General features: G+C 44.2%; 1 protein-coding gene across 1 annotated transcript in view; it reads right to left on the reverse strand.

The window, feature by feature from the left end:
- Nucleotides 1-26,017, reverse strand: part of LOC126203978 (platelet-activating factor acetylhydrolase IB subunit alpha1) — a 64,740-nt gene that overhangs the window by 30,144 nt on the left and 8,579 nt on the right. Inside the window, exon 3 of the mRNA XM_049938397.1 lies at nucleotides 13,007-13,129. Coding sequence (XP_049794354.1) covers nucleotides 13,007-13,129 — 123 coding nt within the window. The remainder of the gene's footprint in view (nucleotides 1-13,006; nucleotides 13,130-26,017) is intronic.

The raw sequence follows: 26,017 nt of genomic DNA on the forward strand, positions 1-26,017 counted from the left end.
CACATCAGCTCGGGGTCCCGTGCTCGCTACGCACGTATCCACAAAAGAGTTGTGGATCCCCTGGGGGGAGCCAAGATGGTGTCGGGCTCTCACCCTCTCTGAAGGTGGTAGGGAGGGCAAAATCCAATTGTCGAAGCAGGCGACGGAAGCGGACTCCAGTGGGCAGCAGGGCAGACACATACAACCCGTACTGACGGTCGAGAGAATCGGCGAAGAAGGACTGATAAGAGGGGTGGTCGGGCATTGACAACAGCCGGCAGGCATACCGACACAGCAGTACGTCGCGCCGGTAGGTCAATGGTGATTCGGCAGCTTCAGTATAAAGACTCTCGACGGGACTAGTGTAGAAGGCTCCGGTCGCAAGACGTAACCCCCGATGGTGGATGGAGTTGAGACGGCGTAAGAGGGATGGCCGAGCAGACGAAGCTCCCATAATCCAGCTTCGATCGGACTATGGACCGATACAAGTGAAGCAGGACAGTGCGATCCGCTCCCCAAGATGAACCACTAAGAACTCTGAGGACATTAAGGGAACGTGTACAACGGGCCGCCAAATAAGAGACGTGCGGAGATCAACAAAGTTTCCTGTCCAATGTGAGCCCTAGAAACTTAGTTGTTTCCACGAATGGGAGAACAACGGGACCGAGATGTAAGGATGGCGGAAGGAACGCTTTATATCGCCAAAAGTTGATACAAACTGTCTTCTCTTCAGAGAACCGGAAGCCATTTGCCACGCTCCACGAGTATAGGCTGTCTAGACAACGCTGAAGGCAGCACTCCAGGAGGCATGTTCTCTGGGCACTGCAGTAGATCGCGAAGTCATCAACAAAGAGAGAGCCTGAGACATTAGGGGGAATGCAATCCATAATTGGATTGATTGCGATGGCAAAAAGGGCTACGCTCAAGACAGAGCCCTGAGGCACTCCGTTCTCCTGGAGGAAGACGTCGGACAATACGGAACCCACACGTACCCTAAACTTTCGATCTGTTAAAAAGGAATCAATAAAAAGGGGCAGGCGACCGCGTAGACCCCACCTGTGCAAAGTGCAGAGGATACCTCCCCTCCAACAGGTATCATAAGCCTTCTCCAAATCGAAGAACACGGCTACCGTTTGGCGCTTTCGCAAAAAGTTGTTCATGATGAATGTCGACAAGGTCACAAGGTGGTCAACAGCGGAGTGGCAGCGACGAAAGCCGCATTGAACATTGGTAAGTAGCCGTCGAGATTCAAGAATCCAGACTAACCGAGCGTTAACCATGCGCTCCATCACCTTACAGACACAGCTTGTAAGAGAAATGGGGCAGTAACTAGAAGGAAGGTGTCTATCCTTCCCAGGTTTGGGTATAGGAACAACGACGGCGTCACGCCAACGCATGGGGACCTGACCAGTCCAGACGCGATTGTAGGTACGAAGAAGGAAGCTTTTGCCCGCCGGAGAAAGGAGTGCACAGAGGGAGAGCAGGCTTCTGTCAGATCCAGAACTGAAAGAGAGCAGGCGATCTTGGGTCACCCAGAATATGTGTCCTGTGGCCTGAGAGAAGCGGGGGTCCCAGGAAGGAGTCCCATCACTGGCAGGTGCTGAAGAAGGAAGACACTTCTTTGGCCAGGGAGGAGGAGACGAGAGGAGGATGGGGCTGGGGTAAGGAAGAGGGAGGACAGGGAAAGTGTGTAACAGAGGCAAAGGTAGAAGTCATGGACACAGTGTGAAGTCACTCAAATTCCTCATGAGCCTCAGTGTAAGACAAATTCTTGTATCCTCTTTTCTTACTTATAAGCCGAGCAATCTGGCAAGCATGGAGAGTGACAGTCGTCATGACAATGAACAAGCACAGGTGGCGGAACACAGCGGCTTGCCTCATGGAATGAGAGTCCACAGTCATCACATAGAGGATCAGCTGTATTTTGGGAAAGCATGTGTCAAACTCAAGCACCAAGAGCAACTCATGGGAGGTGAGACGTAAGGCTGCACATCACAAAAATAACACATAACCTTTACATTCTTTGGGAGTGTATCTCCCTCAAATGCCAGAATAAAGGCGCCAGTATCGGTATGATTTTCCTTATGACCTATTGGCACACGCCAATCAAAATGAACACCCTATCATTCCAGATTGGCCCGGAGTTCATCAGTTTGAAGGATGAGGTCCCTATGAAAAAGGACTCCCTGGACAATATTCAAATTTTGTTGATGTGTAATGGACACAGGGACACACCAAGATTATCACAACCACAAAGAGCTACAGACAGAGCAGCAGAAGTGGTTTTGATCAACAGAGAACCCGGACACATCTTACTGAGAGACACCATTTTGTCAAACTTATCTTCTATATTTTCCTCAAAAAATAATGGCTCTGTGGCAGTGAATGTGTCCACGTCCATCTTAGTACATACCAGAATGCAGGGAAAGTGTTTCACCCCAAGACAGTGAATCTGGCCGTCCTTCCAGGGTATAGCCACCGAAGAGGAGGCCGCAGGGTCATTAGAAGCAGCATTCAATGGTATGTTACCACTCGAAGAGATGGCCATAGAAGACTAGACAGATTTTTGGAGCTTGACACATTTTATATGCAAATTATCAGCCCTGCTATCACTCACTCTCATCAGGGGCTCTCCCCATGGGCACCACCCAGCCACTCCAAGAGCCGTCTGACACAGAGGCTGTTGTAGGGTGTTCCAATACTCTGGAATGACAAGCAACCACTCCTGTGGAGGCAATAGCTCAGATAACAGCAGTGTGATCGCTGCATTGTCAGAGGGCTTCGCTTGATGGCTACATACTACCCCAACACATGGACTGGCTACACATCCTGGTGACCTAGCGAGGCAGAAAGGACTACGGTGGGGAAGGAAGGAGTGAGAGGAATCCATGCTGTAGACACTAGGGAGGGAGTTCTTCCCCAAATGGCTCACACTACAGACATAAAATTTAAAAGTAGGGGGTCAAACCCCAAATGGTGATCAAAAAGGAGGGCAAAAGAGAAAAGACAAGGAGAATAAAACCGCAAGTAATAGAAGAAACCAAGTGGGTAGCTAGGTCGACATCAGTAAGAACACCGAGAGAGGGGAAGAAGGGGGCAGCAGGGAAGGAGCTATGAAGAGAAGAGAGGGGCACAGGGAAACAAACGCAGCTCGGGAAGGAAAAAAGTGGCTGCAATAGCTCAGGGTTCTGTGGATGCCATGCACAAGCTCACAAAAGAACCATAAACCCCCTTGGAGGACAGAAATTCGAGAATCCAGCATAATCTGTGGGCTACCATCCTTTCGAGCAGTTTGCGTAGTACAGTGAAAAGGCTAATCGGTCAGTAGATATCAATTGACATTGGGTTTTTGCCTGGTTTTGGGATTGAGAAGACGATATCTCGTCATTGCAAAGGTGAAACACCTTCTTGCCAAATACAGTTGAAGAAACCTCAGTAGATAGATTATTTGAGTAACATTCTGAGGCTTGATCATTTGGTTACAAATAAAACAGGACTTGTGGCTGAATCATGTGAAGAGTCAAGAGCCTGTAAAGCAGTTTCCAATGAGTGAAAGATTCATTTAATAATTTGGCGTGATGGGAGGGTGAACATTGAGAAGATACCTTCAACCTCTCACTTGTGCACTTGAAAAGTAGCCTGGTAAGAAGAGGACACTGACAACTTTGGAGACTGGGTCACAAGGTGTTCAACTAGAATTGATGTATTTGTGCAAATACCAGCACGAAGGAAGAAACCTGAAACAGTTTTTGATCTTTGGTGGCTCAGAGGGTTACGGAATTTGGTCCGCATCCGAGATGAAGAGGTGTATGTTTCCAAAAAAAAAAAGAGACTTAGCACTCTCAGCATTTTTTCTTACTGCATTTCATTAGAAAGTCGCCCTGAGAACACACACACTTAAAAGTGAGGACAGTGATATGTGAAGGATGTTGCCTGAGATATTGCAGGGCCCATGGCACCAGCCTGCAGCAGAGGGCGCCTGTAGAAAGGGAAGAGCAGCTCCAGTGGTGCAAGTGATCATGTTGAAGATGTCTCCCAAAACTTTTGTGATGCAATATGATGGGGGACTGAGGCAGAGGGGCATATGTAACAGCAGAGACAAACAACTGCCAGTTGGTTCTTTGAAGCACCCAACATGGTAATCGGTCAGTTAATTAGTGACAAGGAAGTGACAGGGTCATTGGAAAGTCGCAAGTATCATTGAGTAAACACCACTGAGTGAAGGGGAAGAGATCATAAGGTCAATAGCCAAAACGTGTAATGGACCACATTGAATTGAGAAGGAGTACTGTCACTGAGGGGACAAAGATCAAGAATGGAAAGAAACTGCTCAATCACAAGGCCGCTACCAAATAAAGTGGTGCTTCCCCACAGGGACTGATGCAGACTGAAATCCCCATGGTAATTAGGTGTCCTTGCCGGAGGTAAATAAAGTTTACAAATGGTGATTGCCACAGTCGTTCGCATTCACACGGCTTTGTTTCCAAAATAGTATGAAGGGGAATTCACTCATTGACAAAATTTTTGTAAACCAGATGCTCTCTCTACACCCGTGAAGTTCCAACGAAATGCACGGTATCCTCAAATATTTGGGAAATGGTTATCAGTGAAGTGTGTTTCTTGAAGAGCAACATGGATCACAGAGTACAGTGAGTAGTTCCCGAAGATAGTGCAGCAGGAGCTACGAGAACAAAGGGCGTATCAGCCCCATGCTCAAGTTTATTTTTGTGACTACAAAATGTTGATGCTGAAGGAGTAAATACAACAGGTACTGATGATGACCTTTCAATGTAACTGGACACCAACGATCATTTCTTTCTGAGCTTCATTACATGAGAGGCAATTTGTGACCTTCAATTCCTGGATTTCGTGGTCATTGAGTAGGTTTCAATGGACATGCAGAAATCTCCGCTGACAGCTTAATACATTCATAATTCTGATAAAAATTAAAATGAAGCATTAAGAATATTATACACTTACAATAACTATGAAATGCAAGTCCAAGAAATAAAAGTAAAAAACTAACACAATGAGATTTTAAATCATGTAAATAAAAATCCGTTTATGATACGACAGCAGCTCTTTGCTGTTATTACTTAACTTTTCTGCCAAAGCAGCAGTGAATGAAGTAGAAAAAAGATACCAAATACAAACAAGAGATAAAAGTCAATAGATATCAAAGGCTAAAATTCTATGACAAAACAGTCCTTGTGGTCCAAAAGAAGGCAGACCTTTAGGAACAGTTGAATGAAGCACCTTAATGCAGAATTTAGATTAAGGGTAAGAAAAAGTCTAGGAATCAGACCAATGAGAACAGCAAATAATTATACATGACGGTAGTATCTGTTCCCGAAAGAACAGTTACCGTGGATGACCATGCAGCTTTGCTAGAAATGAAATGATAATTAAATGGACACCCTAGCTGCAAACAGGCGTTGATGTACTTCATTGGGGACATGTTGAAAATGTGTGCCCCGACCGGGACTCGAACCCGGGATCTCCTGCTTACATGGCAGACGCTCTATCCATCTGAGCCACCGAGTACACAGAGGATAGTGCGTCTGCAGGAACTTATCCCTTGCACGCTCCCCGTGACATCCACATTCCCAATATGTCCACGCCACTACATTCGTAGTGCGCCTAATAGATGTTTGCCCATCATACTCATTACTCGTGGCAGATTAATCCACCAAGTCCCGTACGAGTTCGGGCATAGCGTGTGCGTTCGCACAAGAAGGTCAATGGCCGGGAAGCCATATTTTAACTATACATGACGGTAGTATCTGTTCCCGAAAGAACAGTTACCGTGGATGACCATGCAGCTTTGCTAGAAATGAAATGATAATTAAATGGACACCCTAGCTGCAAACAGGTGTTGATGTACTTCATTGGGGACATGTTGAAAATATGTGCCCCCACCGGGACTCGAACCCGGGATCTCCTGCTTACATGCTTCTTGTGCGAACGCACACGCTATGCCCGAACTCGTACGGGACTTGGTGGATTAATCTGCCACGAGTAATGAGTATGATGGGCAAACATCTATTAGGCGCACTACGAATGTAGTGGTGTGGACATATTGGGAATGTGGATGTCACGGGGAGCGTGCAAGGGATAAGTCCATGCAGACGCACTATCCTCTGTGTACTCGGTGGCTCAGATGGATAGAGCGTCTGCCATGTAAGCAGGAGATCCCGGGTTCAAGTCCCGGTCGGGGCACACATTTTCAACATGTCCCCAATGAAGTACATCAACGCCTGTTTGCAGCTAGGGTGTCCATTTAATTATCATTTCATTTACAGCAAATAATTGTCTGTTGTGGAAGATGCAGCAGAAAGAATTTTATAATATCCACTATCTGGTGAATGGAAGAAAATAATCCAAGGCAAGAAGAATTTATAAGCAAATTAATCCAGACATAGAAAGCTTTCCTTAACACAAGTGATCTAGTATTATCAAACAAAAATTCTATTTTTGATCTCTTATTACAAAATGTTGATATCTTTTTATTTCTAATCATTGCAACCACAGACCCTACATTTTTGTCTATTGTATAATACTTTACTAATTTCTGTATTTGTTTGTCTTGAGCACGGTACTGCTCTGAAGTGAAATGTGGAATGAGAGAAAACATGAAAAGAAAAAAATGGAATGATTTCATTGCATTGTTAAAAAATGAAGAAGAAAACTAAGCAAACAGATGATCAACAAAATGCCTGTGGTGGTTTAAGAATCATCTTGTCAATGTCATTTAATGAATGCAATTTTGTTATTTAGTGGTTTTCTATTTGATTTTATATGTATGCTGCTTGACTGTCAAAAATATGTACATCAGAGAGTTATTATTAAGGTAGGATAATAACATCTAAAAGAGCTGCCAAAAGCTGATGCTGCTGTGTTTTTGTTTCCATGTATGAGACCTAAGCAAGCAGACAATGGCGCAATCTAGCAATGCTGCAAGAAACCAGCCAATACATTTTTCAGACACCAGGTGTCAGACAGGGAACATCAACAGAACACACCCCCATCATTCCAACAAGATAAAATGCCAGAGAAGATCCCTCATCATTGGTGATGGCAAATGAATTAACCTTTGCAAAAGATTATTTGTGGAAAGTAGTTTATAATACTGGATATGATGCAACCAGCTGTTTCTTTTTTGTAAGCTTTCTTGTGGGTTAAGGTGTACACGTAAAAAGATGATATGTAACAACTGTGATTATTTATTTAACCGACTGGGCTTGACAAATAATTTTGGTGGAATATTGTAAAAGTAACTCGTGGAAACTGATAGAAAATCTTTATTGTAAAGTGTATTTGAGTGATCCAAATAAATGAGGCATTTCATTATAGTTTATGGGTTGGCAAATTAAAAAATATTTTTGTTTGTACACACAGTAAAATTTTTTTGAGATTATTAACACTATTGCAATTAGATATCTGCACACACATTAATGTGACTAGAAGTGAGGATTATACACATAGGTTTCTCCTTGACATACTGAAAGAGGGGAAACAATTTAAGAACTTTTTTCCCCATCAGAAACTTTCTGTAACCAACATAATACGTTGTATCAAAGCAAAAGATAATCTGAGGGTTTTGTTTAATCTTTTAAACTTTTGGTCTACCAACATCCAACTATGACACAGATGGGAGTGTTGGTGTGTACTACGCACATTAGATGTTTGTTTGTGATTAATCACTGCATGGTTATTTGGAGGTATTTTCAAACAACAACGTCACAATACGTTAGCACACTATTAAGTTAGTTGCCACAGCAATGAATTACTCTTAGATGCACACCCTTTGAGCCTCAGTATATAAATTCATTATACGAAGTGTTTGGTAAGGGCTTTTATTAAATAATCTCACAAAGTCAACTGCAGAAGAATAGAGAAGGAAAAGGGCCATCGTCTTACTGAAGGTACCCTCCATTATTTGATATAAGAAACATTAATTCTTGCTGGGATGATCAGATGGGGATTTGAATCACACCACTACTGACAAGGTGAGGTTCCCAGGAGCAGGAGTGACATTCTGAAACAACATTTGTTAGTCGTCGTCGTCGTCATCATCATCTTGAATAGTTTCCAGTGACAGACTGGGTCTGTTTGGATCATAAGCCTTGCTATATAGTCCAGTTTGCGCACCATCTTTTAGTGTTTGCTGTGGTTCAGGGGGGCTTGGTCAGGGCTGTCAGGTGTGACAGCCTTGGATGGTCTCCCTGACCACTGCAAATCGTGGAGCTCTGCCAAAGTGCTTTCTGATGATCTCACCCTCCATGCCCAGCGATTAACTGTACTTCAGTTGACAGCAGATGATCCATTGACTTTGCAGAAGCATTTGTAAATATTTCCCACAGTTTCTTTCTCTGCAGTGAGAAATTCAATGATGGCACATTGCTTATAACATCCATCAACTACAATGCCATTTTGAAACTGTCCTGCAGCTATGCTATCTACCGGAAGTGACGGAAACTTGGCACGCTCTCTCAGGAGACTTCAAATAATACATACAAGATGTTTAGCATTCATAGCATTGTTTTTGGCTGAGAAAAAAATGCAGTGCATTACTTTCTGGGCAACCCTCGTAGGTTCTGAAGAAAGGCAAGGAAAATTCCATGAAAAATCATTACCCAAAGAAGACACGGGTTGTGCAAGATATTTAGCAAGGCACAGAAGAACAGATAATTCTGTACCAGTACGAAATTCACACTTATTACTTGTGCCTGCAATTATAGTCTGAACACTATTATGAAAAGTATGCACATTTGTAAAAGGGTAGATCAACAGAGGATGAGCTGGGCAGAAACTTTTAGAGAAGATCCTCGTCCAGAAAGCTAGTTTCTTTTTTCTTTCCTCTTAAAAACAACTTCACTTACCTCTGAGTGCCCTGAAAAAAAGCCTCTGAATTACACTTCTGAACACTTCTTGCTTCCCCTCTCAATATTTCACTATCCTCTCAACCTGTACAATATCCTGAGTCATTAGTATGTCACTCCTGCTCCCGACCATGCATGTCAGCCATATTCCTGCAGGATCCAGGTGTAATATGTCTTAATATGTATGTCCAGCACCTACTCCCAACATGTCACTCACATTTCATAACTAATCATACAGTCTGTTCACAAGAAGGAGGACAAATCCTGAGAGGGTGGGGGGAGCACAGGAAGCAAGCTCCACCAATCGACTCCCTGTACATGGTCTATTGAGGTGTGAGGAGCAGTGAGGGGGAAACAAGCTGCACTTACATCATGCAGTCAGTGCTGGCACTACACTTGTGCCCATCGATCACTATGCTTGCAACAGCATATGTATGTTGCAGAACACTGTGCATGAAAATGGGATTTTTTTGGTGGTCAAACTTCAGGTTTTATTAGGGACAAGATGGTAGAGTCAAGTGTTTTGGATAGCCCTTGGGCTACATACCATTTATATACCTAACTGAAGGATCACCTTATTTCAGTATCCTACAGTACAGTGTCTAAGTACGAATATTATGCAATTCCTCTGTTTAGGCAAATGGAAAAAATAAGCTCTTTTTGCATCCGATGTGGTCGAAGACTCCAAGATGGCTATGCACAGCAAATAGCTCAAATTTTTATGTTATATTCCTAAGATCCAAATCTTTAACAACCTTTTTATTCATATCATTATCTTTTTCTGAGATACAAGGTTCAAAGTTATCCTACTTTTACACATAAAACACCTACATAGAATCTGATTTTTGGCGAAAACATTGTTTATACAAGGATTCAGCATGGAAAATATGCTGTGAAGTGTGTGTGTTGTCACCTGAGAAGCCCATGTTCTTGTACCAAAGTACATGCAAAATTTTCTTGCACCAAAAATCTTGTCTGAAGTGTAAAATTAATTTAACATAATTTCAATTTCACACAAGTAAACTATCTAAATTTTACTTACTAACACATTTCTATTCATATGAGTTACACACCCTGCTGCAGTAGGGAAAAGAAGGGAACCTGCAAAAAAATCGTCTTATCAGAGCACAAAAAGTATGAATATATTTCTGTTTATTTAAAAGATTCTAACTGAAAAGGAGGGTAACAGTTGCCTCATTCTACCTTGCTCAGCATCTTCAAAAATTTTGACATGTGAATGTATTCACAGTTTTTTATGCTGAGACAGAAGAAGATAGTAGCAGCAGGAAAGAGACAGGAAAGTAATAAATAGTGGAAGGTAGGTAGACAGTGGCTGTGTTATAGATAAAGCGAAGAGAACAATGGCAGTGAGAGAAAGAGAGGCACACAGTGGCATTGGAACATAGCTGACAGTGACAGAACAGTGCTAGGAAAAGAGTGAAGGAGATAGTGCTGGGGAGGGCAGTGGGGGTGGAAGAGAAAGAGAAAATGGAAGTAGGTGAGAGCCAGTGATAATGAGGGACAGGGTATATGACAATGAGGAAGAGAGAGATAGCGAAAGTGAGAGGAGACTGTAGTAGTACAACAGAACAAATAGTACTGTGGCTCTGCCACACGAGATAACGACAGAGACACACAAAGAGATAATGACAATGAGTTGGGCTAAATGAGTGAGTGAGAAAGGGCAACTGGGAGCGGATGGGTATGAGCAAAGTTGCTATGGAAGAAAGAGTCTTTTAAATAAACAGGAACTTTTCCCCCTTTTTGTTTGTGTTCCGATAGAAGCATTTTCCTGCTGATCAATATAATTTGTGCTCCAGTCAGTGTTGACAGAACCATCTACTGGCCACCGTACCAGCTGTCAACTGCTATGTGTTGTGCATCTATGAAAGAAAAACTGAGATTGGGGCAAAAACTGATAAAGGAGCATAAAAATACCGATAGCTTACAGGAGCCATGAAATAGAATTTCATATTTTCATGTTGAATAATGATGCTTGTTACTACCAATTCTGTACCAGTGCTCATGAGACTGTGATTCCTATAGTGATGTAAAAAAAATTGACATGTGACACGACTTGTAACCACATTCAGCACGCCAATTGAACAACTTATCCACTATGCTGTAGAGGAGTTTTGATAATCGTCATCGTTATTGTGGCTTTAGTCATGCAGTGAACCACAGGAAATTATTTTCTGTTGATTTCCCATAAACAAGGGCCCAACAGGGTAAACGATACCATACGTAGCTTTCCAAAAGGAAACTTGTAGTGGAAACAACAGAAGGAATTTTACAATCAACGATGGTGCTTTTACAAAAACACACAAACAAAATTGCCACTTTAAAGTAATTCAGACAAAGGGAAAAATAACTTGAAAGAACTGTCAATCTGAATTAAAATTTCTGGCAAAAAAGAGGCAAATTTCCCAGGATTATCTTTCCAAAATTTCTGAATTTTTGTCATAGTGCTCAAACTTTCTTCTACGAATGTCTTTGTTCATCTAATCAACTGAGAGATGGATAGACAACTCTTCTGTTTTCCCACTCATAACACTCAGTGACCCTATTAATTATTGTTCTTGCTCCATTCTGTAAGGTACTTAAATTTGCACTTCCCCTGAGGAGTGGAAAGTGTATTTGGTGCTGCCCATCACGAGCCAGCAACCAATTTGTCACTCATCACTAGAGGTATTAACTTGCAGTACAACACAACACTGCACAACAATTACTTTGCAAAGGCTACACAAGATTTCGTATTAAGATCAGAGATTGGCAGCTGTCAGACACAAAACACAAGCAAGCTAAAATCGACCAACTTCTGCTGAATTCTGCTGACTGAGAATTAGGGAGCCCTTGTTTTTCTCATTGTGAGCAGATTGTAGGGAGGGCCACCTGTGAGGTTGGACTGGATTGGACTGATGGAGTTAAAGTGAACAAACTGCGAGATCATTGGTCCCTCCATCCCATAATTGTCAAGCTGCAAATAGACCTCAGAGAGGAAGGAAAAATCTGGGTGAACGTGATTGTAAAGGACAATCAATAAAACTAAGAGACAGAAGCAAGAAGAAGTCAGAGAGGGGAAAGAGGTTGTAAGGGGGCCACCTGTATGAACAGGTACACCATCTACAAACTTTACTGCCATCACTAGTCTGTTCAAGAGCCAACCGAATCACCCAGTTGCAGGGTGTGTTGTCCACCATGATGAAGTCAACACCAACATCTGATTTACAAAACCACCTCCTGACCAAAAAGCTGTTCTGAACTGTACAGAATGACACTTTCAATATAGGCCCCATTCCCACCTCCCTGTCAGGGAGACATCTCAAATAGTCCCTGTGCTCCATGTGTGTGTCTTTTCTTCTGTTTCCAACCCACTGAACAATGCCACCACCATGCCAGCCAGTCATTCTTTTACTTTTATATTTTCTTCTAGCTCAGTACCTTCCTATCTTTACCTTTTTGTCTTACTCTAGACCATTCACCTCCCTCTTGTACTACTTTCTTGAAGTTCTCATACACTCTCCCCATCTCCTTATGTATGCCCAAGCTGCTCCCATGCACGCAATCATGTGTTAATACATTCATTTTCATCTCTCTTTCTACTTTCCAGTTATTGTGTCAGGATAGCAAGCTGTCTCCTCTATTCTGTAAGCAGAAATCTATTTTCATACAGGTTTTCACCCAAGATTAAGTTACTTATTACTTTTATTCTAGTGATAGTGTTGGTTAATTTATAACAAAATAGTACCACTACCACTCCATACATGACCCGACAGTAAGATCTGTAAATGGAGAGGTTCGAGTTGACATTTTTTACACTAATTATTGGTGGCTTGGGAGGAAAGCTACCATCCAAATGTGGGAGTGAACAAAGAAATCTATTTGAATCTCACTTTGAGTTGATAGCGACCTCCCAAAATAATCACAGCCTCTTCTAGGTGTGAAGACACAGTGGTAAACAATGAATTCCTCCATTCAGAAACATGATACACAGTGAACAAAGAAAGAATAAAAGTTCAGATATGTGATGGCCACATTATTATATTCAAAAATGCCAACAGTTCATTGTCACATTACTGAAAGGTAGTAAAGGGAAAACACAAGATTATGACCAAGTATTATTTTAACTATGATAAACAACTTACCAGTACGACAATGTAAGCCTCCGGTTGTTTCTCCTGTATTACATTCACAATTTCCATTATTCCTTCAACAATTTCTTCTGGAGCAAATCCCAAATTATTTGTTCCAACATGTAAAACAACAACCTGCACCAATCACAAAACAGTCAATGTTATTTTAGTTATCCATAACAACTCTCTACATGGATATACATGTTAGCATCGATGCTCCTGAAAATTCTACAAGGCGATGAAACTTAATTTCTCCGAGACTTTTAAGCACTATTACAAACAATTACAAAACTGAATACAGCACTATTAACATATGCCTTACTTCTTTTAATGAATCAAACTGAATACAAGCCTGAAGATGGAAGGACACTTTATCCTGAACTTATGCTATGGGGGTTAGGTGATAAAATTTCAGGCAGGAAGCGAAAAAACGTATATTTTCCACATTTAGTCCTGCATACACTAATCGAAAGTATCCAGACAAACATTGTCCAGTCACATTAATTTGACCATCTGCCACAAGCCTAAACAACAACTTTTTGCAGTGTGGACCACTGTCAAATTGCAGGAAGAGAGTAAATGATGTTCTGGAAAGTATCAACAGAGATGTGGAGCCATGTCAACTCCAGAGCCACGGCCAGCTGCATTTCTCAGTTGAGTTTGGCACGAACAGCCTAACTGATGTGGTCCCTCAGATTCTCGATTGGGTGAAAATCCAGAGAGTTTAGTGACCAGGGATTATGCCAAACTAATGATGGACATACACCATGAGCTGTGTAACACATTGCACTGCCCTGTACATAGACGCCATTGTCCCGAGGAAAACAACTGGGCATATGGGTGGACATGGTCTCCAAAGATAGATGCATACTTGCGTTGATCCACTTTACCTTCCAGAATAACTAGATCACCTAGGGAATCCCACAAAAATATTACCCGATCATAATGCTCCCTTTCTGGTCTGGTGCAATGATTGTTGCTGGGCGTTTGCTTTCAAACTTTCACATCATACACGCCAATGGTCATTTATCCCCTGGAGCAAACACGATTCTTGTGAAAAGGCTACCTGTCATCACCCAATGGACATAAAGTTGTGGCACTGGCTTGCATACTCTACTCTTTGTTGCAGATGAACAGTAGTCAGCATGGGTGATGAACCACGTGCTTGCTGCAGAGGACCATACACAGCAATGTTCGCTGAACAGTCATCAAGCAGACACTGTTGGTAGTCTCTTGGTTCATCTGGGCAATCAGTTGCTCAACAGTTGTGTCTATTCAGCTGTCTACACCTCCTAGTCATCGTTCACTCCTGACATCTGTGGCCCGTGCTACACCAGTTCTCTAGGTGCCCATTTTGGACTGCACCATTTTGCTATGCACAGTATATTTTAACCACAACAGCATGTGACCAATTTCCAAACTTAACTGTTTCAGAAATGCTTTCCAATGATCACATCCTTTGGAACATCTGGTAAGTCTCACTGCTTCCACATTATGACAATGACTGCACTGTTTTCCATGTCCTCCTGAAACAGTTTATGCACCTTCCACCATTAGTACTGCCAGCCATCGCTGAGTGATAATTGCATGTTGATACTGAACATAGTCAGTGATCACATTAATGTCACTGGACCATATATATTGCTGGACATTAATATGAGCTGTGAGATTTCTCAGGTTTTCTTGGCATGATTTATTAATAGTCTGTTTTCAGGTGAACTGCCAAGTTGCTGTTTCCATTTTAGGCACAATATTTCAATGACCGACCCAGCCATTTTTTTCAGGTGCTGCATGTTTTGCTGTGTACTCAAACCAAATGGTTAGCGTACAGTCAGCGAGAACACACAACATTATACTTGCAGCACCTGAGCAAGACAGCTGTCAGTCATTGAAATATTGTGATTAAAATTCACACAACTTGGCAGAACGCAAGTAAGCCCACTCTCAACATGGGGCGTGTCCACCGTTCGCCTTTATAATGGCTTCAACTCTGCTGGGGATACTTTCAATGAGGTGTGTCAATGAGTGAACAGGAATACCAGCCAACTCTTTCTCGGGAGCTGAATCCAGAGAAGGTAGTGATGTGTGCCACTCCATTTCAGGAATTTCGTTGTCCACAAACCATACCTCACAGATGCCACATTATGACAAGGTGCACTGTCATGTTGATACAGTCAGTCATCATTCCCAAACTGTTCCTCTACTGTACGCAATGAACAAAGCACTAAAATATGTTCATAATCTTTCATATTTAGAATTTTCTTAAGTGCAATAATGGGCCCATATCCTAAAAACATATTATACCTTAACACCACCTCCTCCGTATTTAACTGTTGGCACTGCACGTGATGGCACAGAATATTCTCCAGGCCTTTGCCAAATCCAAGCCCTTCCACTGAATTTCCACAAGGTATAACGTGATTCATCACCCCAAATCATTCACTTCCAGTCATTCACTAACCTGCGGTGTTGCTTTTCACGCCACTTCAAGTGTAGCTCAGCACTGACTAAGGAAATGTGTGGCTTATTAAGTGCTGCTTGACCACTGTACTCCATTCTTTTTCACTCACTATGCACAGGCACAGGCACTGTGCTACCTAAGACTACTGGTAGCACTTTGGCACTCGTGTAATTCCTTCTGTTGTTTTCATGCAATCTGTAGCAACCACCCTTCCCAATGCTCGACAGTCCCTAACCATCAGCACCTAAAGTCTCCTTAGTCTTGGTTCAGCTGTTAGGTTTGGTTTTGTTTTGCTTTAGGGCGCAAAACACAACTGGGGCCATACACACCCAAGTCAAAAGTATACAATACAAAGACAGAGAGGAGTTAAAAAATGACTATACATCAGTCCCAATTGACATAAGAGAAGAAAGCTAAAAACAAGTGCTTGGAGAAAGGGCTAAAAAAAAGACACCATACAGAAACAGAGGTCTAAAACTAAAAATTAAATGGCCTTCGCCATAGTGCTTTGGCAGATTAAAAGTAAAATGCGGTCGACAGCCCGTGCATCATTTGCTAAAACGGCCGATAACTCAGTCGGCAAAACCAAGCAGGAACGTAAAAGGTTAAAAAATGGACATTCCGTCAAGAAGTGGTTGACTGTTAAAACTTGGGCGCAATGTGTACAAAGTGGTGGGATAGAGCCACTTAGCAAATGACAATGGCTAAAAGGGCAGTGACCAATATGCAGCCTAGTTAAAATACCTACTCCCGGCGGGAGGGCAGAGAGGGCGTCATCCAAGCCACTGGGTGAGGCTTAATAAGCCAGAGCTTATTCCCCTGAAGGGAGGACCATTGGTGATGCCAAAGAGACACCACCTCCTGCCAGGCGGCAACACAGATCATTGGAGGGAATATCGAAACTAGCGGGCTGAGGTATGAGGACTGCAGCCTCGGCAGCAGCCTCATTTCCTGGCAGACCAACATGATCAGGAACTCACAGAAATATCACACTGGCTCCACCAAGAGTGAGCAAGTGACAGTTTTTCTGGACCCACTGCACTAATGCCGTGTCCTATGTGAGCGACAGAAGCGAGCAACAGTGCACAATAGCTTTAGATGACAAAACACAATCGCAGGTGTAGTTATGGAAGTGTCCTATGTGAGAGACATCTGTATCGCTGCCTGTCTCCTGCTGCAACTGGTGACTTTTGAATTCAAACGTGTTTGAATCTTGTCGCTGCAACACGCACGACAGAGAGCGACAGCCACGTGTCTTTTTGGCAAAGCAGTGAAGTAGACGAGACGGCAGCTATGAATTACTTAACATCCGATTTTAAGAAAACTACTCGGTGAAAAAATTGGTTCTTCCACATCTTATAGCTTGATATCTTTAAACGATAAAGGTCAGAATTTATTTTCATTACTCATCATAGTTACTGTGCTGCACAAAATTTAGTACATGGCTGCACGACATTTTTAAGAATTTGCAGAGGTAAAATCACACTGTGTAGACTTTCCATATAGTTCATTTAAGGCCATACATTATTACGTATAAAATGTAACCAATATGTCTAAATTGTATTTAAAACTGAGACCAGTATATTTCTTTTCGTTCTTGAGATATTGGTTATTATATCCGCGGACGGGTCGTTCGCGGCGCCTCTGAACCTTTCCTGTACTTCAGGAATCAAGTGGTCGAAAAAAATCATCGTATCTCATAAACAGTTCAAGATATCGAAGTGAGAAATTTTGGAAACGACAGCACACACAAACAACTATTTTATCATATGATTAACATGCAATACGTTTTTGTAAATGTGTGTGCAGAGCCAAAACAAGACTCCCTACAACTTAAAACATGAGGTTTTGTCCAAATTTTCATAGCTAAACAAAGGGAGATAAACAGGTAAACGGAGTATCAAAGTGACCAGCATGAGGTCTAGTTTGGCATGAAAATATTTAACTGCTTCAAAGTAATGAGAGTAATCAACGAAAGCTTAATCAATAAGCTGAGGAAAAATTGAAATATTTCACGAAAAGCTGCTGCCAAACTATGTAAATGAAATGTCAAAAATTTTATCTGTTCAAGACCTAGCTATTTTGACCATAAAAAGATACATTGGTGCGGTATTTGAATGTCAAAAAGGCTTCCTTAGAATCAAGTACATTAGGAAGGCAAATGAGGAGTCAGTCAAATCATGCTTTCTGAATAAAATTTGAAACTAAAAGATGAAAGAAATCAGTCAAATATTTTTTGAAATGATTTGTGTAAATACATGTTTAGATGCTCAAAATCATGAACAGAAAATAAGGTGCACCAAATGTTTCCCTAATATTTTTTATTTCATACTTTTAGACAAATCATTGTACAAAACGTTTGACTTTCTTTTCAAAAGTTCTGTAAGCTTCATTTTTACAGACTATTTAGAGTAATTGAAATGCTTGTCCTTAACAATGACTGCTGATGAATTATGTTCGCAACATCAAATATCTGTAAAATGCTCCTCTGCTCATTCACATGTATTCGAAGAATTTGACTGGTATTCTTCGTAATTGATATTTATGAAATTCTTCATGGAGATTGCTCCCTTTGTAAACTTCATGCACAGCATTTCTTTTCACTTTATTTTCTTAAAGTAAACCTAATTCCGTAGCCTTACTCTCCAGCCACAGTATTCTACAGGTTATGGACGCCATTTTATTGAAACAGATTGTTGGCTCTAAGCAGCCACCTTGTAGTGTGACACAGCTGCTCGAACACAGGACACCCAAGCTTTTCACCCGATGCTGCTGCTTGTCATTGGAGTGTCTTGTATCCAGAAGTCACTCGCGCTCGCTTGCTTCTGTCACTCACGTAGGACACGGCCTAAGGGACGGGCAGTGCACAGTGCACATAAAGTCTGAAGGGCACTGAGCGAGTCTGAGCAGAGGACAAAGTTGAAAAGGCTGTGTCATCAGATGTACTCCGTGGCCTAATACAGGGTGGGGAGCTCAGCTGTAAATACTGAGCAGTGTGCCGGAATCTGATATTGAAAGACACGGGTGCCAATGACGAAGGTACACCCAACCCCACAGTCAGTCTGAGAGCCATCAGTGTATGCGAGGTACTATCGCAAAGTTCCATGGAAAGGTCGTCAAACTGAATGCGATAGAGTGGGACTGGAGTAGTGTCCTTTGGAAGCGAATAAAGGCCAAAGTTAACATGGGTCATTTCACGAAGCAATTGTGGTGAAGGGTTCACACCCACAATGATAGTTGCAGATAGTGTGAAGTTAAGCCACCGTAGCAAGTGCCAAAATAGGATTCCAGGAGGTAACAGCAAAGAGGTACATGCCCCATTGTGGCAATCCAAGGAATCATCGAAGAAGGAGGCATGGGATGGGTGGCCATGCATGGCAGACAAACGGCATGTGTACCTGCTGAGTAGAAAGTCATGGCAGTAGAACAGTGGTAGTTCAGCAGCTTCAGCATACGAACTCCCAACCAGGCTAGTGTAAAAGGTGCCAGTGGCCAAATGGATGCCATGTTGGTGGATAGTGCTGAGACGGCATAAGAGGGATGGACGAGCAGACACATGAACAAAACACCCATAGTCGAGTTTCGAACAGACAAGGGACTGGTATAAAAAGAGGAGGATGGTTTGATCGACACCCCAGAAAGTACCATTGAGGACACGTGGGACACTGAGGTTCTGCGTACAATGGCTGCCAGGTAAGACACATGGGAGGACCAAGAGAGTTTCCTATTGAGCATGAGCCCCAGGAATTTCGTAGTTTTAACGAAAAGAAGGGCAACATGCCTAAGATATAAAAATGGTGGGAGAAACCAATTGCATTGTCAGAAGTTCATAAAAACAGTTTTGTCAGCAGAAAAGCAAAAGCCATTGTCGATGTTCCAGAAGTAAAGACGATCAAGACATCGCTGAAGATGCTGCTCAGTGAAACAGGTCCGTAGAGAACTGCAATAGACATCAAAATCATCAACAAAAAGGGAGCCGGAGATGCACAGCGGGAGGCAAGCCATTATAGGGTTAGAGGCGATATAAAAAGAGGATGACAATCAGGACAGAACCCTGAGGCACGCCATTTTCCTGGATAAGGATGTCAGACAAGGCAGAACCAACACACACACCTTCAAAACTCAGTCTTTTAAAAATTCCTGAAGGAAACAGGGCAGGCAGCAATGGAAGCCCCACATGTAAAGTGTATGGAGGATACCAGTTCATCAGCAGGTGCCATAGGCCTTCTACAAATCGTAAAACATGGCTACAGTCTAGGATTTCCGCAGATAACCATTCATGACATGGTTGACAAAGTAACGAGATGGTCAACTGCAGGACGCCACACATGAAATTCACACTGTGCATTTGTCAGTAAATTGCGAGACTCGAACCACCATACCAGCCAGGCATGAATCAACTTGCAAACACAGCTGGTAAGAGAGATGGGGCGGTAGCTAGAAGGAAGGTTTTTGTCCATACTGGTCTTAGGCATGGGTATGACAGTGGCTTCACGTCAACGTCCAGGAAATGTGCCCTCTGCCCAGATGCGGTGGTGCATGTTAAGCAGAACGTGCTTGCCCGCAAGAGAAGGGTGCTGCAACACTAGAATGTGGATGGCGTCTGGTCCCGGGGTGGAGGATCTGGATGAACTGAGAACATGCTCTAGCTTCCTCATAGTAAAGGCGGCATTGTAGCACTCACGATTCGGTGAAGAGAAGGGTATCGCCCAAGCCTCCTCTGCTTGTTTCTGATGGAGGAAGGCAGGGTGATAGTGGGAAGAGCTTGAAACTTACGCAAAATGGCGGCCCAAGGTGTTGGGGACAGCAATACGGTCCATGATGACATTGTCTGCTACTGTCAAGCCAGAAATTGGGGAATGTATCCTGGTCCCAGAGAGCTGTCCGAGCCTGGCCCACAGGATTGAGGAAGGGGTGGAACTGTTAAAAGAACTAGTGAATGAACTCCAGCTAGCTCTTTCGCTATCCTAAAGAACATGACAAGACTTTGCACCCATCTGTTTATAATGAATGCAGTTTGCCATCATAGGATGGCAGTCAAATATGCGGAGAGCACGTCTCCGTGCAAGAACTGTGTTGCGGCATGCCTCAGTCCACCAAAGGACAGGGACACAACATGGTAAAGAGGAAGTGCAAGGAATGGAGCATTCTGCAGCAGTAAAGATAATGTTTGTGACATATTCCACCTGTTAATCACAATTGGGGAAATACTGTTCTACGAAGGTCGTCAGGGAGGAGTAAAACTGCCAGTCAGCCTTAGTAAGTTGCCATTTGGGTGTGCACACAGATGGGGTGGGGGTCTGCAAATGGATATCACACAGGCAATGGTCACTGGAGTAGGTGTCAGAAAGAACGGACCACTCAAGATGATGGGCAAGCTGGACAGTGCAGAAGGATAGATTCAAGTGGGAATAGGTGTACAAGAAGTCAGAAAGGAAAGTGGGTGCTCCAGTGTTAAGGCAGAGGAGGTTAAGATGTATAAGGTCAGCCAAGAGGGCACCTCTCTGACAGGTCCTGGGAGAACCCCAAAGGGGTAGCAAATATGCGGGAGGTAGCTGCCCAATAAGCTGAAGGAAGTCTGCCCTGGAGGATCCTGCTCCATGGGGTCCACAGAGGCATTGGCTTGCTTCTGCAGTGGGTCTACGCTGAAAAACGGTTGGTGACGCACACCGGCGATAGGAAGGCAAGCCAGTCCAAGGTATCACGTGGCGACACTGTCAAAAAGGAGCTTCAAGTCAGCGAAGGAGAAGACCGTTTGCCTTTGGTGGACTTCCTCGAGCCTTTCTGCTTACAGGAAGACTCGGGTGTTGTTTGGCTGGAGGGACGGAAGAAGTCTTCACGGGAGTACTATTCCCGGACTACCGGTTGTGTAGCTGGTGGCTTCAGCCCTCGAGGTGAGAGAGTGATGGGAGGTGAGAGTTTGATGGCTTGTTGCACAGCTTGACGGGGGTATGGCGATGCTACCTTGACGCTGAGAGATTTTACAACCTCAGAGTTGAATTGGAGGCCGCATGTCTGTGTGGCCATATCCTTCATGGAACGAAAGGTAACAAGAACAGAACCATAGGCGCGAGACAGGAGAATGCAGGGTTTGCGGCTAACGAATAACTTGTGAGGGACTGGGTAAGGTACTTTTTCCTTTACCTGAATCTCTTGGACAGCCCGCTCATCAAAATACACATGGCAATCCCGAGAGGAAGCGGCATGGCCGCCATTGCAGTTGATACAGCAGGGAGGAGGAGGTGGCAATCGTCCTCTAGTGCATCCCTACCACAGGTTACATATTTGGTTGGGTATCAACAAGACGTTTTAGTGTGGTTGAAACGATAAGACAAGTTTCAGTGTGGTAGCAGCACATTGGGTTCGGAATGTACGGCCGACTGTGATGATTTCGTAGCCTGCTTTGATCTCAGATGGAAGCACCACTCTATCAAAGGTGAGAAAAAGAGTACCGGTGTGCATTAAGGAGGAATATACCTTTTTCATTACACAATGGACGACAATGACATCCTGATCAAAGATGTAAGATCAGATTTCAGTCTCAGTTAGACTGTCGAGCAGCCCTAGTGTAAATAACACCACAGGAAGAATTCACAGTTCTATGGACCTTGACAAGAACAGGGTAGCCATGGGAAAACAAGTGCTTGAGAATCAGAAGAAGTCTCCAAAAACAAAGTGCCATTCCGTGAACGAGAGCAGGATTTCACGGAACCGGCAATTACAGCAACACCTTTCTGAATAATAAACGGATTTACCGTGGCGAAGGACTGACTGCCATCTGTCATCAGTATGTGAGACCACAAGGAACCGTGGTGCAGCGGGAAGGGTCTTTGAATCATTAGCCTCATTACGTTTACGTTTCGTAGATGCTGATTGTAAAGATGATTGACTCATTGCGAGATACTGGCTCATTGTGAGATATTCCCCATGATTGCCAGCATCTCCAACAGTGCGCTCCTTCCAACTGGGGGCCCCCTTCACAAGGGGGTGCTACCGCCTTAGGTGATTGTTCACACCTCAGGTCACACCTCCCAAACACCTGACAGAGGGACCAATCGGCAATTTGGGAACGTCGCAGCTCAGGCAATCACCCCTCCTTGGGCCTGGCCTGTACCAAGGTGTACGTGTGTATCCTACCTGTCAAACCGGGGCTGGGAATTATGCGTACCCAGTCACCAGTTATGCGTGAGACATGCGGGCCAGCCTTCAGGAGCACACAGAGAGGAAGAAGAAAAAGAGGAACCTTGAACACTGTAGTGGAGGAATGAGAGGAGAAGGGAAGCAAAGAAAGGAAAAGGCAGCTAAAAACCATGGGGAGACTGTTCTTATGTCAGCGACAGACAATGCAGAACATTCCCAACAACACCCCAGACATGTTCCCCAACAGAGGGGAAAAAGAATAGCAATAGGATCGACACGCAGCACAGAAGGGAAAAAATGCTGCAAAGGCTGGGTCCCAGCATGAACCCACCAAAGAGTGGCGAGCCCTTGGGATCAGCTGCGGTTGTCCCTTTGCAGTTCCAGTTCACAATCACATCACCAACAGTTGACTGGAGAACATTTAGAAGGGTTGAAAAGTCCTTGATGGATTTGTTATTCAGACGACATCCTATGACTGGTCCACATTCAAAGTCTCTGAACTATTCTGACCAACCCATTTTGCCGTTACTACAAAGGTACAAAGGACACGGGCAAAAACTTACATAGAATAATAAAACCCATCATTATCTATAAAACGTAAAACTAAATTAGCCAATGAGGCATTGTCAGCTAAAATTAATGACAACGAGCCAGGTAACTGAAGAGTCTGTCACACGGCAGCCAAAGAAGGACAGGTCACCAAGATATGGGCCACTGTCAGCCAGGTGCCCCACCGACACTGAGGTGGGTCATCACAGCGCAGGAGGTAGCCATGTGTCATCCAAGAGTGGCCAATGCGGAGCCGACAGAGAACCACAGAGTTCCTGCGAGAGGCCCACATGGAGACCTTCCACACATTCGTAATTTCCTTAACGGCACGCAGCTTGTTGTGCGTACTGTGGTTATGCCATTCTGTCTCCTAAAGCCGCAAAACCTTGCAGCGCAATACTGAAGGCAGGTCAGTTTCAGAGAAGCCAATTTCCATAAGCGGGTTCCGCATAGCCTGTTTGGCCAGCCTGTCGGCAAGTTCGTTGCCTGGTATTCCGATGTGACCCGGGGTCCAGACAAACACCACTGAACGACTGGACCATTCCAGGGCATAGATGGACTCCTGGATGGTTCCTACCAAAGGTCAATAGCCTGTAGGCTGCCCAAGGAGTCAGTACACAGGAGAAATGACTCGCCTGGCCATGAGTGCATGTGCTCAAGAACACGAGATATGGCCGCCAGCTCTGCAGTGAAAACAATGCAGCCATATGGTATGGAGTGCTGTTCTATATGTCCTCCAAGAACACAGACAAAGTCAACATGATCATCGGCCATCGGTGTAAACCACTTCATGGTCCCGGTTCATGTCGAGAATCGAGAGGAAGTGACAGTGGAGAGTACAGGGTTCACTGAGTCCTTAGGGCCATGTGAAAGGTCCAGGCGAAGCCGTGGCCTAGGTGTACACCATGGAGGTGTTCGTGAATGAACTTCAAGTATAGGTGGTAAAGGCAAGGACGCCAGTTCGGAGAGAAGGGACTGCACACGAACTGCAATTATAAGCCCTGACCTGGGCCACCGATGCGGGAGATGAACCGCCGTGGGTGGGAAAAGGAGACGGTAATTCAGATGCGCAGGAGAACTACAAATGTGTGCAACATAACTAGAGAGCAATTGCACACGCCTAACCTGCAATGGCGGGACTTCGGCCTCCACCAGGACACTGGTCACTGGACTCTACCTAAGAGCTCCTGTTGCTAGGCAAACGCCACAGTGGTGCACTGGGTCAAGTAAACGAAATGTTGAAGGTGCCACCAAACCATAAACCACTGCCATAGTCAAGGCAGGATTGAACAAGCGCTCTGCAGAGCTGCAGCAGCGTGGAGCGATCTGCACCTCGGTGTTGCTCAGGCAGCCGAGGGCATTGAGTTGCTGCCAGTACTTCAGCTTAAGCTGACGAAGGTGAGGAAGCCAAGTCAATTGGGTGTTGAAAAGCTGCCCTAAAAATTGATAATGTCTCCACTCCAGAGAGTGGATCACCACTAATGCAAAGTTCTGGTTCCGAATGAACGGTACGACATCGACAGACTTTGTGGTCAGAAACTGAAAACCGTGGTCTAGAACCCACGACTGAGCCTTGTGGATGGCTCCCTGTAGGCACCTCTCAGCAACACCAGTACTGGTGGAGCAGTACGAAATGCAGTAGTCATCTGCATACAGAGAGGATGAGACAGACAGACAGCCCTACAGCTGCTGCTAGACCATAAATGGTCACTAAAAATAGATACAGAGCCCTGTGGCACCCCATTCTCCTGGATATTTGGGGAACTATGGGAGGCACCAACTCGGACATGGAAAGTATGAAGCAACAGGAAATTTTGGATAAAAATTGGGAGCGGGCCTCAGAGACACCACTCCTATAATGTGGCAAGGATATGATATCGCCAGGTTGTGTCATATGCTTTTCATAAGTCAAAAAAGACTGCAACCAGGTGTTGGCAACCAAAAATGGTTGCCCAGATGGCAGACTCAAGGGACACAAGATTATCAGTGGTAGAGCAACCCTGGTGGAAGCCGTCCTGACATGCAGCTAGTAGGCCACGTGACTCCAGGACCCAACCCAACCGCCAACACACCATACGTTCCAGCAGCTTACAAGGAATGTTGGTGAGGCTGATGGGCACACAGCTATCCACATCATGCGGGTTTTTACTGGGTTTGAGCATCGGAATGATGGTGCTCTCCTGCCATTGTGATGGAAAGACGCCATCGCACCAGATTTGCTTGAAGATGACGAGGAGATGTCGCTTGTAGTGAGATGGCCCAAGAGCAATGTCGGGGCAATGTGCAAGGGCACTGAGGAGCTGCCACTCTGTAAATGGGACATTATAGGATTCACTGTAAGTTGTAGTGAATGAGAGGACTTTACCTTCCAGCTGCCGTTTGAGAGTGTGAAAAGCTGGTGGTGATGATTTATGATGGAGGGCGCTAAACAGCAAGGTCATCAGCACCCTGAAAGGCTGAGGGTGGGGGGGTTATTCTCCGACACAGACTCGAGCAAAGTGCTCAGCAATCTTGATTGCGTCGATAGATAACACACCATTTATGTTAACACCGGGAACATCTGTTGGGGTCTGGTACCCGAAAATACATTTGATCCTTGCCCAGACTTGGAAAGGTGACGTATTGCACCCAATGGTCAAGACATGTCTCTCCCAACACTCTTGCTTCCGTCGTTTGATAAGTTGGTGAACGCGGGCATGGAGCCGCTGCTCCAGGGAAGGGTGCCGCTTATGCCGCTGTAGAGCTCGCCGACACTCCTTAATTGCTTCAGCGACTTCCGGCGACCACCAAGGGACTGCCTTTCGCCGGGGGCATCCTTAAGAGTGAGGGATCGCATTTTCTGCCACAGAAAGGATTGCTGTTGTCACCTGCTC

Source organism: Schistocerca nitens, chromosome 9 (assembly GCF_023898315.1).
Source record: "Schistocerca nitens isolate TAMUIC-IGC-003100 chromosome 9, iqSchNite1.1, whole genome shotgun sequence".
Classification (NCBI taxonomy): Eukaryota; Metazoa; Arthropoda; class Insecta; order Orthoptera; family Acrididae; genus Schistocerca; species Schistocerca nitens.